Raw genomic sequence first — 17,130 nt, forward strand, 5'->3', positions numbered from 1 at the left:
CGTTCCAGCGATGTTAATTCCAAGGTTTCAGCTGTGCGTTCTCACATAGGAAGGCAATTTGCGGTATGCTGAGAGAGACTCTTATCTGTGTGCCGCCAGAATGGCTCCAGCGAAAAGAGGGAGGTGAGGCAGTTCCAGTTCATGGCCTGGCCAGACCACGGCGTGCCCGAGTACCCCACGCCCATCCTGGCCTTCCTGCGCAGAGTGAAGGCCTGCAACCCTCCCGACGCCGGGCCCATGGTGGTGCACTGCAGGTAGGCCCGCTCCCTGCAGCCTGTCACTGCCCGACAGCTGCAGCAGCTAGCTAGAGGCGCAGGCAAGAGGCCCCATCACATGTTTCTGGGTCTGGGTGAACAAAACAACAGGCTCTGCTCCGGGCATTGCACCAGTTATTCACCTGCGTGCTGTGGGCTGAACTGCATGCTTTTCACAGCATCCCAGCAACATTTAGGATGAACCATTGAATGTGATCGGTGTATACAGCTCTCTCTACAATCAGCCTTCTATGAAACTGAGCAAGGCTTGATAACCCACTACCGCACTCCCGATATATTTGAGAAATAAGTGCTTTCGTTTAATTTACTCCCCAGTGTGGCTTGATTTGCAAAATGATCTTTTTAGATCTTATTTCGGCATATCAAAAGAAGACAGCATTAGTCGTAAATGTCTTCTGTGTTTTGAGAGAGCCTCTATGCTACTAAGAGGTAAGGCATGCAAAGCCAGACGTTGCAGATGTCAGGAAATTGTTCTTTCAGCATAATTAGAAGGTATCAGTGAGATTTGTTGGTGCAAAACAAACATGCTCCCTGTGTTTGTGTTCAAGTTTCTTACATATACAACACTAGTTGCTAAAGAGTTTGCTGACGGATGGATTTGCATGGAAGCCAGGCTCTGGAAGGCAGCCCAGATCGAAGGTTGAGGACGCAGGCGATCTCGGGGCTTGCAGGCGATCCGATTCCGCTTAACAGCCTGTTTTTGTGCCTCCACAGCGCGGGAGTTGGGCGGACAGGCTGCTTCATCGTGATCGACGCCATGCTGGAGCGCATGAAGCACGAGAAGTCCGTGGACATCTACGGCCACGTGACCTGCATGCGCTCCCAGAGGAACTACATGGTGCAGACGGAGGACCAGTACATCTTCATCCACGAGGCTCTTCTGGAGGCAGCCACCTGCGGCAACACGGAGGTTCCAGCACGCAACCTGTACGCCCACATCCAGAAGCTGACCCAGGTCCCTCCGGGGGAGACGGTCACCTCCATGGAACTGGAGTTCAAGGTAACAGCCGCTCTGTGGAGGAGCTTGGAGGGCGACAGTCAAAAGAGGGACATGAGAACATCAGTTATGTTGTTGTTGTTGTTGTTGTTGTTTAATGCCTGTCGGCCCTTTTGATTCCCCTGTACTCTTCGAGTTTCACAACCAGTTTGGTGTGACTGGAGAGACTTTCTAGTTCCTCGGTTTTGAACTTTTACAGTTCAGTTTCACTTGCATTAATTCATCGGGGGGGGGGTATGTATCACCCCTACAAAAATGTGTACAAACCTTTGCAACCTTACTGGACCTTCAGGCTATGCAGGGAGCCTCAACTGATTTCACTGGTCAGACACCGATGCTGCCCTGCAAACATGAGGACAGTGCTGAGCTGCTGTATTCTCCTGGCGCTGGGGTGTCCAGCAGCAGCACATTACTCCATCAGACACAGGCTCTGCTGCCAAAGCACAGCACAGCCCCCCGCCATTATCAGGAAAGGGGGCTACTGTAAACACCCGCGGAAAAAAAGATTCCTTTTGGGCTTTCACCAGCTAAAATTATACGGATAGAAATTGTTTAGCAAGGCGGATAATTGTAAATCCAGAGTGGCTATAATGAGGTTTGACACCGGCATGCTCCAGATTTGTTTGAGAAGCATCTGAAACTGACACACTCTCACGCTGTAAAACAGTTGCCTCAGGACTCGCCAATCAAAGCTGTGAACTTGTCCTTGCTGATAAAAAAGATGAAGTATTTTTTAACTGAGGAATCAGCCACTTCAGAGTAAAAAAAAAAACTATTTCTACGGTAAAAATACCATTTTGAAACCATTCTTTTATGTCTTATGAGATCAAGTGTTTTTGTAGCCCTGCTGAATTTAGAATTCTGTGCATCTAAAGGTTGTTTCCAGTTAAAGATGACAAACCTTGCTGTTTCGCTTAAAGTTAAGCATGACAAGCTAAGGCTTATGGCAAATCAGTGCCAGATGTCAATAACTGACAGATCTTTAATGCCCTTAGCATCCCAGTTACAAGGAAACTTGTGACAATTGAAGCATCTTTCAGATTATCTCTTGAGCACAAAGAAGATGCGCAGAAACAGGACTGAGCGACTCACGGAGAAGCAGCCCTTTAAAAATCCCTTGACATTTGCAGCATCGACATCCACCTTTAGGGAAGTAGCTAAGAGTAGGAGTCTCAGGGGTTTTTGGAGATCAACAGGTTGGTGTAAAAAGACAAAAAAATGCTTGTTTCACCATCTCAACTTGTGTTCCTCCCTCCAACAGAGACTGGCCAACTCCAAAGCACACACCTCCCGGTTCATCAGTGCCAACCTCCCCTGCAACAAGTTCAAAAACCGGCTGGTCAACATCATGCCCTTCGAGTCGACCCGGGTGTGTCTGCAGCCCATCAGAGGGGTGGAGGGCTCCGACTACATCAACGGCAGCTTCATCGACGGGTACAGGTACGGAGCAGGCTGGGATTGTACTGGGGTGACGGAGATCCGAGAGCCTCGCCACTGTCCTGGGCAGTGAGCTGTTTCTAACTGAATTGGACATGTGCACTCTGCTTCCAGAGAGCCGCAGGCAGCACTTACGAATCCGCAGCGTGTTTCGACACCCATCTCCTTCCCTTTTCACCGATCTTCTTATTCTTGTACGTGTGTGGATCTTTTTCTTCTCTTCAAGCGAGGCTAGTTGGATTTCCCCGTGATCTGAGCTGAGGTGTTCAAAGAATAAGTCTGCTTTAAAATTCTGCTTTATAGGATTTATGTAAAATCTGAAAATACCATTTGGGGACAATAAAGTGATTTCCCAATTTTTTATTTTTTTTTAGTTGCTGTTATTGCTCCCTGAAGCTGCAGAGGAGCCTCGGAATTTCATTTATCTATTTTTCCAGTCAGACAGATCTCGGCTTGTCTCGCAGTGCCTCGGTGTTTAGAATAAAGCCCCTACAAAGACAGGAGGGGCATTTATTAACTGCATATTGAGTGAAACATACATTTTTATTAGAAATAAAATCAAACCTCCACTGCTGTGAACTTTTCTGCACAGACAGTCTGTAAACTCTGCGAGTTTCCTGCAAGAGCTGTATCAGTAGTTTGACATGATTACCATTCCTTATCAAATTAAAACCTAACGAAAGCCACCCCAGAGACGGAACATCCTTTATTAAAGTGTAAATACCGTAATTGCAATAATTCCCAACGAGAAGGTATTTTAATGAACTGTTCTATAATTTTGGTTCCTCTTTTTGTCGCTGTATGTATTTTTTTAGTTTAATTTTCTTTCCCTTTGACTGCTAGGCCCCTGAGTGCTTTAGCCTGGGGATGTTCTTTGTGATTGCTGTTTTGTAATTAAGGTGCTTGCATGGCAAGTAAATAAAAAATGAGGTCCCAGTGCCCTTGGTAGTGTGAAAAAAATCGACCTGGCTGATTAGTAAGATAGTGCAGTCCTTACTTCTTTGCTGCGCATGTTGCGGATATAATGGAACCTGGTGTTTAATTGCCTGGGGGAAGAAATTCATAAGGGAGCAGCTGAGCAACTGTTGGCAAGAGTAGTTTCGCTTCTGAGTTCGGCAATGTATCGAGGCAGATGTTTTCTCTTAAACCCTTCCTTTGGCGGTCTCAGTGCTTTCATATGCAGTAATTAAGTCAAATAAATAAAGGTAAATTTGTTTCTCTCTGGGATCGCATCTATTCGTCACAAGGCTCGTCTGCAAGCCCCTGGCTAGATACATAAAACTCGACTGCCACAGAGCATCCAGCTTCCTGCTGTGAAGAATGTCTTTTTGCAGTGGGGAGAGCATTAAAAAATAAAAGTGGTGCTGTCTGAAAACAGCTATCACAAACCATCATGTCCTGGTTACCCATGGCACTCGGTCCCTGTTGTTCCCAGCTGTTGCTGACAGGCCAGAATTGAAGAATACTTCTTCCTTGGGTTCATCAGCACCTTCTTCAGCAGTCCCTTTATGATGTGCAGTAAAGTGGCCTGAAGCTGACTTTAATCTCCTAGTTGCACATTGTTTTCTTCCCTGCAGCACATTTCATTAGTTTTTCACCAGCAGCTGTATGCAGGAAGACTGGCTGACACAGGGGTTGGCTGTGAATCCCACCCTCTGTCAAAGTGTAACAGTGCCCTCTGCTGGGGCAGGATGTGTGCTGCTTTTACTGATGAAATAAGTGCCTGCAGACTCGACAGACCACTGCTGAAACTCAGTCTGTTGGGAGTTCACAGCCTATGAATTATTTAGCGCCGCTATCAGGCTTCAGGAGTGTCTTATCAAGTTGCCATGGAACAGACTATGTTCAATACTCGAGGACTCTGAGACACGTAGGGATATGTCTGATTTTAAAAAAAAAATGCGTAAATGAAATTTGTATGAAGTATTTGCAGTGATCATGACTATAGCCCGAGCGGGTCTGCATGGTAGACCTGTAGTTGGCTGCTGTAAAAATACCGCGTGTCTCATCCAGCCCCTCACTGCCTCTCGACTGTGACCCGCAGGCAGCAGAAGGCCTACATTGCCACCCAGGGACCCCTGGCAGAGACGACCGAGGACTTCTGGAGAATGCTGTGGGAGCACAACTCCACCATTGTGGTGATGCTGACGAAGCTGAGAGAAATGGGACGGGTAAGTGCGACTGGACGCCCGGTCCCCTTGACTGGCCACGGGTTTGGGCACGCCCCTCTCCCTCCTGTAGTGCTGCACTGCGGGGAGAGCGTTAGCGTGATATCTGGAGTGCCGCCGGTGAACAGTGAACATGAACCCTGCCGTCTGACAGCTGTGGACTGAGGCCACTTGAGCCACAGGGCGTGGGTTTTTTTTATGGCGAGTTGCAACCTATCGCTGACGCTGAGCCGCTTTGCAAAGTCAACGTGTGCAGCATGTGCTTCACCCTCGTTCTGCGTCAGCTCGCAGACAAGGCTGGCATTTGGAATGTCTCTCTATCAGCAGGAAATGAGATGCCACACTTCTAGCAGATAATTAGTACGTTAGGCAATGTGAGCTACCACTCCAGTGCTTGTAGTGATCGTTTTTTAATCTTCTGTATCCTATTAGGAGAAGTGCCATCAGTACTGGCCTGCAGAGCGCTCAGCCCGGTACCAGTACTTTGTGGTGGACCCCATGGCTGAATACAACATGCCCCAGTACATTCTGAGGGAGTTCAAGGTCACCGATGCCAGGGTAAGCCATTCTCGCTCCACATGGGAACATGGAGGTTACAAACAAGAGGAGGCCATTAGGCCCATCTGGTTGTTTGGTAGTAGCTTATCGATCCAGGGAGCTCCTGTAGCCGTTTCCTGAAAAAAGCCAGGATATCGGATTCAGGAGCCTGGATGGGTGTCTTGTTCCAGACTCCCAGAGGCCTCTGGGTAAAGATCACATCTAATCCAGTGCTACCACTTGGTCAGGCCCACAAACGTAACGGTGAAACGGCAGATTTTTGCCTATAAAAGACTTACAAGGGTTTTGTACCTTTTCAGACATTTGCTACTCGTTTTTGAGATTGCAAATCAAATGAAAATTTTTCCCCCCATAACTGCTCGCTCTTGCTAGATGGGCCATCTTAAATTGCTAAACTGTCATGGTATCCAGGTTTTCAATTGCATCTCAGGCACGCTTGGGGAACTGCCTGTCGATATTACGTCCTCTATTGTAAAAATAGGTTTTCCTCCCGACGAGCTTTCATGCACAGGCTCAACGGCCAGGTACATTGTTAGCGTGCCATATGGAGGGGACCTTGCAGGCATATTCAACAAAGGCAAGCACTGCTCCCATGGGTGGGCAGCAGCCTCCTGCTGTGCCCGCGGTGATGAGGAGGTGGAGCCGCCTCCGCACACATCCACACACATCCGCTCACCCCCCCCATCAGGCCCTGCCACCCGCTGCGGTTCACCTGTGCGTGCCTTCCCTCCGGCCCAGGCCCTCCCGGGAGGAGGGGGGAGGAAATACCGGACGTCACACCCATGTGGGAACGCGGTGAACCGCCAAGGGAAGAGCAGGTCGAAGTGGAAAGCTCAGGATAATTGAGCATAGCACTGGACACCCCAAATTCACCATGATGGGTCATATCTTTATTTCCGTGTAACAAAAACAGTCTATGTTTCATAGATTCGCAGGCTTCTGCTGCTTCACATTTCTTTCATGCATTCACAGAGATATCCTTTCATTTCACAAAAATATGTGGCGGGAGAGAGGTCTGGTTCTGGCTGAGTTTTTGCTCTTTCGAGACTTTTGATGTCGATCAGTCAGTTCTTACCGCTGATTCCTTTCTCTCTGCTGCGCGAGATGGCGGTAAATCAGGGCAGGTTTACTATGCAGCAGCTGTCAGAGCTCATTGACATTTTAATTGTGAGCTCAGGAGCTGTTCTCGTTATGGCGCTTGTGTGAAATGGGTATTGCAATGCAGAAATTTCTCCACAAACCACACAGCAGGTACAACAAGAAAACATATTGATATCTGGAAAGCGCTGCTCCATTAGTTATGATTAATGTCAGACATTGTAAAGGGTTTGATGAAATACAAGGGTATCCTGCTTTAGGTATTAAGAAGCAAATTGCTCTCTGAAAATCAAGGAGACAAAATGGTTGTGCTTCATCTCCAGTGTTATTTCCAGTGATGCTATAGTGTGTCCTATGCCTCACAGTGCCATGGCTGTGCTACAATGATTCACGTGCCTGATTTTGGCTCCGCAGGATGGCCAATCCAGAACTATTCGCCAATTCCAGTTCACTGACTGGCCAGAGCAAGGAGTGCCAAAAACTGGGGAGGGATTCATTGATTTCATTGGCCAAGTACACAAGACCAAGGAGCAGTTTGGACAGGATGGACCAATCACTGTGCACTGCAGGTGAGGAGGACCAAGGAAATCAGCACTGCAGCTGAGAAAGGATCCACATTATTGTTGTTACACATTGATGGTATTATTTTCAAAGTTATTTTTCAAATGTATCTCTCCTTTACAGAATAGAAATTTACAAGTTAAAACGGGACTCTGTTGGATGTCGGCAGGAGCTTGGATTTCTATTTGTTTATTTTATTTTACTCAGAGAAAGAGATTGTGCAGTGTAGGAACAGTGCCCTCTGGAGAGGGTATAGATAAAAAGAGACTTATCTGTCAATCCAGTTGACTAGAATCAGCATACATCTACTTTGAGCTTCAGAACCGAGCTCTTAGACTGATCCTACATTCAGGTCCTGTCTCCCTTTCAGGATGGGATATCAGTCTGTTGTGTGTAATTATTTGGCCTGCATTATCCTTAGGACAAATAAATGCATCGATTGAGACTTACTGCTGAAAATGCAGTCGGATTCTGTTTAGTGGCAAATAGTCGATAGCAGACAGCAGATTCATCAAGCTCATTGTACCAGTGTAACTTTATCCCTCTTCTTCGTGGAGTTAAAACATGGTTGTATTAATTAGCAACATCCTACTTCTCTCTCCCTCACTTCTGTCTGGGGCTTTCAGCCTGATTGTTCCTGGGCGAATGAACCTGCTGCTGGTCTTCTGGGTTGTCGTCCCTTCTCCTGCAGTGTCTGTGTCCTCTGTAGTTGTCTCGCTGCAGGCATGGTTCACATGCCCCTGCTCTTGCTCTTGCAGTGCTGGTGTGGGCAGGACGGGCGTCTTCATCACTCTCAGCATCGTGCTGGAGCGCATGAGGTACGAGGGGGTGGTGGACCTCTTCCAGACGGTGAAAACTCTGCGGACTCAGCGGCCAGCCATGGTGCAGACAGAGGTAGGGGGCAGAGTTCACCACTTTTAGGGCATTTTTAAAAATGTGGACAAGTAATTCGGGGGTATGGAAATTAAATGAGAAAAACAGATAAGCCTTGCAGTGTCTTCACCCACATATTAATGGAAGCTTATCTCCAGATTATTCTACCAGCTGTGATATCATCGTGAATGTGATAATAACAAGCAGTACAGTACTGCGGGGCAGGCCAGCCAGCGTGAGGCCTTTGCTTTGGGAAATGTGTGTTTTTATATTACGCACAAATTCAGAATCATGGCATCATACTTTCTGACTGAGGACGTTGATTTAAATTTTAAAACTGTTGTATTAACCATCGAAACTATTAACCACGGTTTAAGAAAGGCTCTTTGCCAGCGTAACTCATTTCACACAGCAAGGGACTGGCCAGTCATGTCTCCCTTCATTGTGGGTGGAGCCTGGCTCTCTAATAGACTGGAAGACGTTGGGGGTTACACAGCTGCCTTCAGAATTAAAACTGAATCACAGATCTTGCATTGCACCTTGTGAACTAAGTAAGTCTCAAAGTCTTCAGACAGTGAAAGATGTCCTTGGTTCTGTACGTGTGAAAGGTGTGCCGCCCCTGCCCTACGGCTGCTACAGTGTGCTGCGTTTCCTTACATTCACGAGCTGACGCTGCCGACCGTACGTGTCGGGAAGAGCCTTTAGGGTGCATACTCCCGTGGAGGGTGATCTCTTTTCTGACCCTCTCTTCCCAACGTCCCTCTCTCATCAGGACCAGTACCAGCTGTGCTACCGGGCTGCACTGGAGTATCTGGGGAGTTTCGATCACTATGCAACATAACTACTCCTGGATACCTCCCCCCACCCCCCCCGCCCACCGATGACGAAAAGAAAAGAAAACCCATTCAGGAGTACGAAGTGTTCCTTCTGAGCCATATTCACCCACCCGATTGTGTCCAGGAGCTGCCAGAGGGGAGAGGAGAGGAGACGAGAGGAGGGGAGGGACGAGGCGCGAGCAGAAGTCCGTCCGTCTGGCCAGCCCTCAGTCGCAGTCCTCGCGGACTGACCCACAGAGATTGCTTTCAGACCCTAGACAGAAATTTTAACAACGTTCTTCTGATTCTACTCTGCACATAACATCCCTCCCCTTTTTGTTTATATGCTACTGGTAGCAAAGATTTTTTTTTTACACTCTTATTCTCATTCTCATTATTGTTTATTTAGATTTTGTATAATCATTTACACTGGTAATTATTTTCTGAGTCTTAAAGGCCTATGCTATGGGACCTTATATTCCATAAGTGGTACTATTTTTTATTTTATAAAGTTTTTGTAGATTATTTTAGCATAAGGGATGTGCATTTTAAGCACGTCCCTGAATACTAATCCCAGAGAACCACTATTCTCTGAGCTGCTGTTGATTTTATGTTTTTTTTTACCATGATCATATTATTATTGTTGTTTTTATTTTCCTTGTGTATAATTGGTCTTATCCAGCGGAAATGGGAGTTGAACTTTTATAAACCTTTTCACTTCCTGGTACTTTATAAAAAAAAATAAAAATGGAAAAAAGAAATTATAAACCAGAGTTAGTGGTACTATATAAACCCATTAGGAAGTAAATAATTTTAAAAAAATCAGCCATGTACAGATTCTAGCTTTGTTCTCAATAGCTGTTTAATGTGATTTTGAAAAAGGAAACCCTACTGCTTCAAGACCTTTATACACAGTGAAAGAGAAACGTTTGGAATTCACAGATTCCTGTTTTTCGCACACCAGCCAGTGAGCTGTAACATCACTGGCTCCAGTCTGGCCTTGCACACATCCGTGTGAACCACAGCCGTGCAAAAATGATGGAGAGCACAAGACCGAAGGGAGCAAGCTCTCTGCCAGGGGGCACGAAAAGTCCCGACATTCGAAATCAAGACCTACTGTACATTAACAAAGAACCTTCCAGGGATCAAGAGGTGTCTTTTTTTTTCCCTTGGACTGGCCTGCTGTTATTTTTATAAATATATATATAAATATATATAAACATATATACAGTTCTTGCTATCCTGCAAAAGCAGCAACTATTGTTAAATATTCCACTTGCAAATAATCCCAGATTTTCTTGACAAACCATCGTGGGGGAAAACCCCATAACAAGAGGACTTCTGTTATTCAATCTGTATTAACGGTACAATGTTAAAACTACTGTATTATCATTGCTCTCACCGAGTCGGAGAAGATGACCTTCTTAAACATAGCGAAGCAGCACAAATGGATGGTGGAGGATTTCTGCATTTAATCAAGTGTTTATTTCCGAATGACTAAAATCCGAGAGCCGAGATGATTTGGATACGAGGGACTGAAATGTTGGCAACGCGTTCATTTTTACCTTGTGTATGCATAGTGCTGTAGGGGTTAAATCTGTTGTATACACAGTCTGTTTTCTATTTGTTAATAAAAAAAAATGTTGCAAAAACCTTGATGTTAATAAAGTTGAATAATTGGGTTTTACACAATCCAGTTGGCATGTTTTGTCCCACTGAAGCTCTGTGTGTAATTGGTTGGGAAGCTGATTTTTCTGCTCTGCATTCATTCACCATTTTGATTCTGGTGTCATTGATTATTAATGGATTTGTGGCTGTTGTTTACATGTTAAACATTGCGATGTCGTCTTCTGTTTTTACCAAATGTTTCTCCCCTGTTGTCCATGTCTCCTTATCCCCCATTAACTTCTGGGGTGTGGACACTTGCAAAGAGAACACAGGCTGATCCTGCTGTTCATACCTTTACACCTATACACCAAGCAGGTGTAACCAATTGCCTCTCAGTTGCCAAACCCAGGAGAAGGATCAGCTCAGCCAGTATCTTGGCCATTTTTGGTCATCTGTATTGTAGAAGCATGAGTAATACTGTGGCACAAAACAGCAACCAATACACCGCTCACTGCTGTGGACAGATTTAGCTTCTGTCTTCTGCCTCCTTATGCAGCTCTGGGTGGGCCTCAGAGACATCCCAAACTGACCTCTTCCCTCCCCTGTATGTAGAAGAATATTTCCTTTCCCATTTGCTGTTCCCAGGGCTTCTGCTTTTCTGTATTTTGTCGAATGGCCTTGTGTCTTAAGATGTCATCCCTATTCATTCATCTGTTTCTCTGTGCTGACAGCTGACCTTATGCCAGCTTAACAAGACACAGAAAATCCCCAGAAACCAAGAGCTCAAATCTTACCTTAGGAATCTAAATACATCAGGCAGTTGCTGATGGGGGTGTGAGTGGTGCTGACCATTAATGGGCAGAGGAGTAAGTGAATCCAGTAGGGAAGGAAAACATGAAGACTGACAAAGCCCACTTCTGCAGAAGCTGTAGAGATGCGATTCAGAATGCACATAGCTTCTGCATATCATTGTGAATGTCAGCCACACCTTTGGCCTGCTTAAAAACAAATTGTATGTTTTCCTGCAAGTGAAGGAGCTCCTGTTCTTTATTGCATTGCTTGCCAAAAAGCTCTAGTTTTCCAGGTATTTTTGCAGTAGTAAACTATCCGTAAGCAAGTTCCTTACTGGGTTGGATTTGAATGGAGTTTAGAAAATATGACGTTTCTCAGAAAAAAAGTTTCTCCATGAAAATGTCCATAATGCAGTGTATTTTTAACTAATGGTACACATATATTCTCCCTGTCATATCATGCATGACCCTTTTAGCCACAAAGACAAGCTGCAACATTATTGCAGTAGACAATAATGCAGTAGACTCTTCCCCCATGTACTGTAATCACCTGTGCTCAGTTCTCAGTACTGTAGGAGCCAAACTGAAGGTCCCCTGCTCCTCTCTACACATTTCCTCCAATAAATACCACATTACACCAAAAAAAAATACATAAAAAACAGACATTAGTGCCCCACAAAGAGAATACATTTGTTTATATATTTTCTTTAAAATAATAATGCTGTGTAAGTTTTGGGTAATTGCTTTTAAAACAATTCGGTGTTACCGAACGGATGGGGAGCACAGCTCCCCTCCAGTCCACAAGAGGGCACTGTGGAAAGGCTTTAAATTTGGGACCGGAGTTGGAATGTGGCTTTGACTGTTAAACCGGGTATATGACACTGAGGATCAGCTGTAGTTTACAAGTAATCAATCGTTCACCCAAATATCCACAGATACCATTTTCCCCATTCTGTTTTTTTTTTTCCTCTGGCCTACTGCCTTGTTGTACGCTATGAACATAAAAGGTAAGTACAACATTGAGTTTGTTTTTTACCCTTTGTTTTACAGTCCTGCAACACACCGCAAGCTGTGGGGCAGCCCTTATCACCAGTTCCATGTCTTTTATCTTGTCAGGCTCTAAATTTCAAAATTCAAACAGTTGGCAGTTACCAAATGAGGTCGTTTTGTTCATTTTTTTTTAATATAACTAGTACTAGCACATCAAGTCTGTGGCTTGGTAATGCTGTAATTACTCATGTATTTCTAGTTAGTTGATTTGGATCCTGTATTTTGTATCCTGACTTGAGCCCATTGCTTGCCAGGAAAGGCTCCAGCTCCTCCCAGAACCCTGAACTGGATGAAGCAGTTAGAAAGTGGATGGATGGAGAGGTTATGTGGCTGACCCTCTATCTGAAGTGACCTGTGCCTTTTTTTTCAGCTGGGTCTTTCTGGGCCAGTTCTGGTGAACTACCTTGTTCAAAGACACAGTATCTCATCTGGGCTTTGAACCCACAACCTCCCACTTACATTTCCAGAACCCTGACAACGGCTCAACACCACTGCCCCGACAGCAGAGCACTGGTAGAACATCTCGATTGTTGATTCCATTTTTCAGGCTGTTCCTAGGGACCAATAATGATCACGGAAGACACACCTCACTCTGTCCCTTTACTTTTGTTGACCGTCATTCAGCCAAAAGCCCCATGACCAGCATGTCTTCTGTACAACCAGCTGAAAACCTTTCCCTCCAGCCTATAGACCCCTGACGGTGAGCAAGTCAGGGCGGCCTCTGTGTTAGTTATTTACTGTATACACTGGGATGCAGTATACAAACTAAAAGATCGCAAAGTATTTTTTGAGACATGCACGAGACTGAAGACCTATATTTCTGAAACCTAATTATCGTTAATTTTAGATTTTTACCTTGAACCTCATCTCGGTTATGCTGTGCAGTTACTATATGCCTCTGTGACTGAACTGCTGCGCAGGGCTGGACATCCAAGGTGCCCCACTCCCTTCTTTACTGCCCACTCAACATAGCACCGGCCCTCAACACTCCAGTGTGTGCTCAGGCTCCAGGTGTCCTAGGGGGAAAAAAAAAACATTTGGAAATACGTTCTCAACCATGCAAAAATCAACAAGAAACTGTGTGTGGCCAATAAAGTGATCTTGTCGGATGTGTTTATTCCTGCCTGTTGCCTGCTCCCCATGCCTTAGGAATCTGATCCATTAGCTGGCTACCTGTCCAGATCTGATCGGACTGAGGGGAACGATGCACTTTCCCCAGTCACTGCTATCTGATTTAAACCTGAAGCACAGTTACCGTTTGAAATGCTTTCCTGCAAGCCCTGCGGGATTTAACAATCAAAGCCTCCAGTCTCCTAGCAGACAGGAATGTGCCAAGAACAAAAGAAAACACACAAGAAATAAAAGGCTGAGCATAATGGCTCCTATTAAAGGTCGAAATGCGTTCGGAGAGCAGAAAGAAAAGTATTGTGACCTGTATTGTGTATTGAACAGAGCCTCTTAATATCTCTTCTCCCTAGGCAGCAGTAATTGTCACCTTTGCCATTTTACAATTAAAGAGCTGTGGAAAAAACAGACTGCACAGTTGCCAAGAGCCACTATAATAAGCTGAATTATTGAGGTGAGGAAGGTAATGCAGTTTGATTTTCAGCTGCTGTGTTATTGAACTTCGTGGGTGTGTATTTTTAATGTTTTTATCAGACTTGTGAAGAGAATACAGAAATAACCACAGTTTACACGATACAACTGCTTTGTGTTTCTAGCTTTTGTTAAGAACCCAATGTACGGCAACTAGCTTTTTTCTCACTGAGTTTTCAAAGTGTGCTGACTATACAGAAAGACGGCACCCCTGTGCTTCTCGGACCTCGGTCCAACGCCCAGCACCAGCCTGTATACCTGAGTCGTGTATCCGATTGAATTGGATTCTTTCTTTGAGCAATTTGGGGCCTGATCAGTCCTCCAAGCAGGAGGAACTTGGGGGGCTGTTCTCTGGTACAGAAACGTTTGGAGCCACTGCCATAGTCTCTATGGGCTTGAGGTGTGTTTGCTATGGCCACTGTCTAGTGGGGCTGGTGACACTCTGAAGCCCTGTCACCCTGCTACAGACTGCCACTCCCCCCCCCCCCCCCCCAGAAATCAGCTGCAACCTGCCAGGCTGGCTCATCTGCAAGCCACACGCACCATGGGGATTGCCAACAGCCCATAATAAGCTAACCAGCTTCCGCCATATCCTGGCCATACACACCCATTGGCACAGATGTGCACAGAAGAGAACAGCAAGAGAGCTTTCTGGATTATTGGGGACACCACAGCCACTGGCCGCCTCATGCATGAATACGTGACCCCAGAGAAACCAGGCAACCTTCACACACACAGGGGACCCCAGCCAGAGCTAAACTATTAAACACGGAGGCCCCGGAGCTGTGAGTCTGCAGTGCTGACTACAGTACCACCTGCATCTAATCGGTGTCAAGAGACAGTACGTGCCGGAAAGAAATCGGGAACTTCTGCTTCCCAGGAGAGAGACTCCAGGGCCGCCGAGACCAGATCAGGGTGAGCCTGACTGTGCCGCTGTGAGTCGTGCGGTTTTCAGCATGAAATATCCTGACTGGCTGCCATCTTCGCAGTGGCCACAGGGTGGCAGCAACACACCCCTGGAAATAGAGTCTCGGACTGTAGGCGGAACGAGCAAGCGGTAAAAAAAACCACTCTGCGATATCAAGTTAAGCCTAATGACACAGTGGCGGCCTAGATTGTGCTTTAAGCTTTCTCATAGTATCCCTGGCTGCAGGTGACACCTGAAGAAGGCTTCACAGCCGAAACGTTGTGTTTGCTCTCTTCTCTTTTCAGCAGGGAATAAACCTATTACTTGCTCCTGTACAGATTTTTAGCTGCACTCACAAACTTTGTAAATGTCTAGCTAGAAACAGAACAGACTGCGACAGGCAGAGTAAAGCCAAAATGTTCATGATTGAAGGTTGTATAAGCCTCCTAATGAACAAGACAAATGCTGCACCACAAAATTATAATACCCCATTACCGTGTTCTTAACACGAGTCTGTAGTCAGCTTTTTCCTCTGAAGATACAAATCTGTGCAGTCCATCCTCCACAGCGCTGTTCAATACTACGTAAATGCAGAAATAGTAACTGAATTTAATCGAAGTTATAAAAAAAACACATTCTGGCACTTCTCTACTTCTCTGTGCAATGGAAGAGGAAGTTTTTGTTCTTTAGTGAATTCTTTATCTGGGTTGAGAAAATGCCAGGACTGCAGGCTCGTGTTTAATGTCATCTCTCCTCTAATTAGAGCAACCTCTCCAAAGAACGCACAGAGCCGAGTATTCTTACAGCACGATTAATTAATCCTAATTAAACCTCTTTATTTATAAAACCAGATTAGTGAAGTCGTAGATGTTGTGTGCACAGTTATCACATTTCATAAAAATAATGTTGAAATTTTAATTGGTGTTTTCCTCAAAATGGCGCTTGTATTGCTCTACTTTTTATTTCTTCATTAAAGCGTCAAAATTAGCTCTTCTCTTCAGTAGCTAAAAGGATCCAAATAACTAATTTCGAATGTTTAAAGGGTGTGAGGAAAGCATTTTTAAAACACAATCAGCTCCAACATTCGTATAACCCTATAGACGAATATGTCTATATGTCTCTTATAAACAGTGTAGGTTTCCCACTAAATCCCAGCACCTAAAGCCAGGCACAGGGGTAATTTATGTAGTTTATTTGCAGACCTATAACTTGCATTACTCATCTCCATTATTACACCCCACATGTGGGCATTTCGGTCTGTGAAATTGTTTCACGGTTCAAATATTTCAGTTCTGGCCTTCAACATCTGAACTGAAAATCAGACGTCTCTTCTATACCAAGAAAGTGCTGCCAGTGAACAGACCTGTTGTATTTTGTTTTTCTGTTTTAGATGAATGGGCGCATCTTGCAGAAAAATGCCTCCTGCGTTCACCCACAGCTCACACAGATCTGAGCTGATCTCAAGGATGTGCAGGATATTTCAACTACTATTATTGTTCCGCCCAAGTAAAATCAGATCCCTGAGCTTTTGCATTTGAAGTGAAAAGGCCCATGCAGATAAACGCACTGATCAATACCCTGCACACAGTCAACTGCGTCTCGTCTCTGCGATAATGAAGCACTGGGGGGGGGGGGAGGGGACATTTTCAGCTGACTTTGCTTTGAAAAGCGGGAGTCCTGTCCCGTTATTCGCTCCCGCAGATCCTGCTGCACATGCAGAGACACACGGAGACAGCGTAGCGTGTGTCGGACGCGCCTCCGAGCTGGACTGCGGGTCCTTCTGCGGCGGCGGAACAAAGGGACGGCCCCGGCGCTCGTGTGTATGTGCTGCGGCGCACGCAGCCCATGGCGAGCCACGCTCTCAGGCCCGCCGCTGATTGGTCGCTGCCCCCCCCCCCCGACCGCAAGCCTTCGAAACTTTAAAATTTAAAGCGCTCGCAGGGCGGAGCGCCGTGGCGTGGAGCAGCAGCTCGCACGCAGATTGGGAAAGTGTCCATATACACGTACAGAGAGGAGCTGAGAGTGAAGATCGTCTTGAAAGAAATGCGGTTGCAAATGCACGACCTTGTCTTATACGCACAGAAGAGTAACTGTCATCTGTGCATGCACACCTAAGTGAGTGGAAGGTATATCTAAGTATGTAGTCCAGGGGGGCAGCTGCGTCAGCGTGCGTAGGCTGCAAAGGAAGAAGTAACAGGTGTATTCCCTGCTGAAAAATAGAAGAAAGAAAACACAACGTTTCAGCTGTGGAGCCTGTGACACCCGAAGAAGGCTCCACAGTCGAAGTGTTGTTCTCTTTCTTCTCTGTACAATAACCAAGGCCACTGAAGGCGCTGTTACTCCGTTCTGGGCGAAGAGGTGCTTAAAGTGAAACGCACTGCAAGAGCAGGCCAGCT

General features: G+C 45.8%; 1 protein-coding gene across 3 annotated transcripts in view; it reads left to right on the forward strand.

The window, feature by feature from the left end:
- Positions 1-10,434, forward strand: part of LOC148823307 (receptor-type tyrosine-protein phosphatase F) — a 172,716-nt gene extending 162,282 nt beyond the window's left edge. For all 3 annotated transcript variants that reach the window (XM_088927020.1, XM_088927021.1, XM_088927022.1), the window contains 8 exons: positions 100-254; positions 990-1,275; positions 2,534-2,712; positions 4,754-4,880; positions 5,310-5,435; positions 6,948-7,102; positions 7,853-7,988; positions 8,740-10,434. In XM_088927020.1, the coding sequence (XP_088783146.1) occupies positions 100-254; positions 990-1,275; positions 2,534-2,712; positions 4,754-4,880; positions 5,310-5,435; positions 6,948-7,102; positions 7,853-7,988; positions 8,740-8,808 (1,233 nt within the window). In that variant the 3' untranslated portion in view covers positions 8,809-10,434. The remainder of the gene's footprint in view (positions 1-99; positions 255-989; positions 1,276-2,533; positions 2,713-4,753; positions 4,881-5,309; positions 5,436-6,947; positions 7,103-7,852; positions 7,989-8,739) is intronic.
- The last annotated feature ends 6,696 nt before the right edge of the window (positions 10,435-17,130 follow it).

Source organism: Atractosteus spatula, chromosome 11 (assembly GCF_055471065.1).
Source record: "Atractosteus spatula isolate fAtrSpa1 chromosome 11, fAtrSpa1.hap1, whole genome shotgun sequence".
Lineage (NCBI taxonomy): Eukaryota > Metazoa > Chordata > Actinopteri > Semionotiformes > Lepisosteidae > Atractosteus > Atractosteus spatula.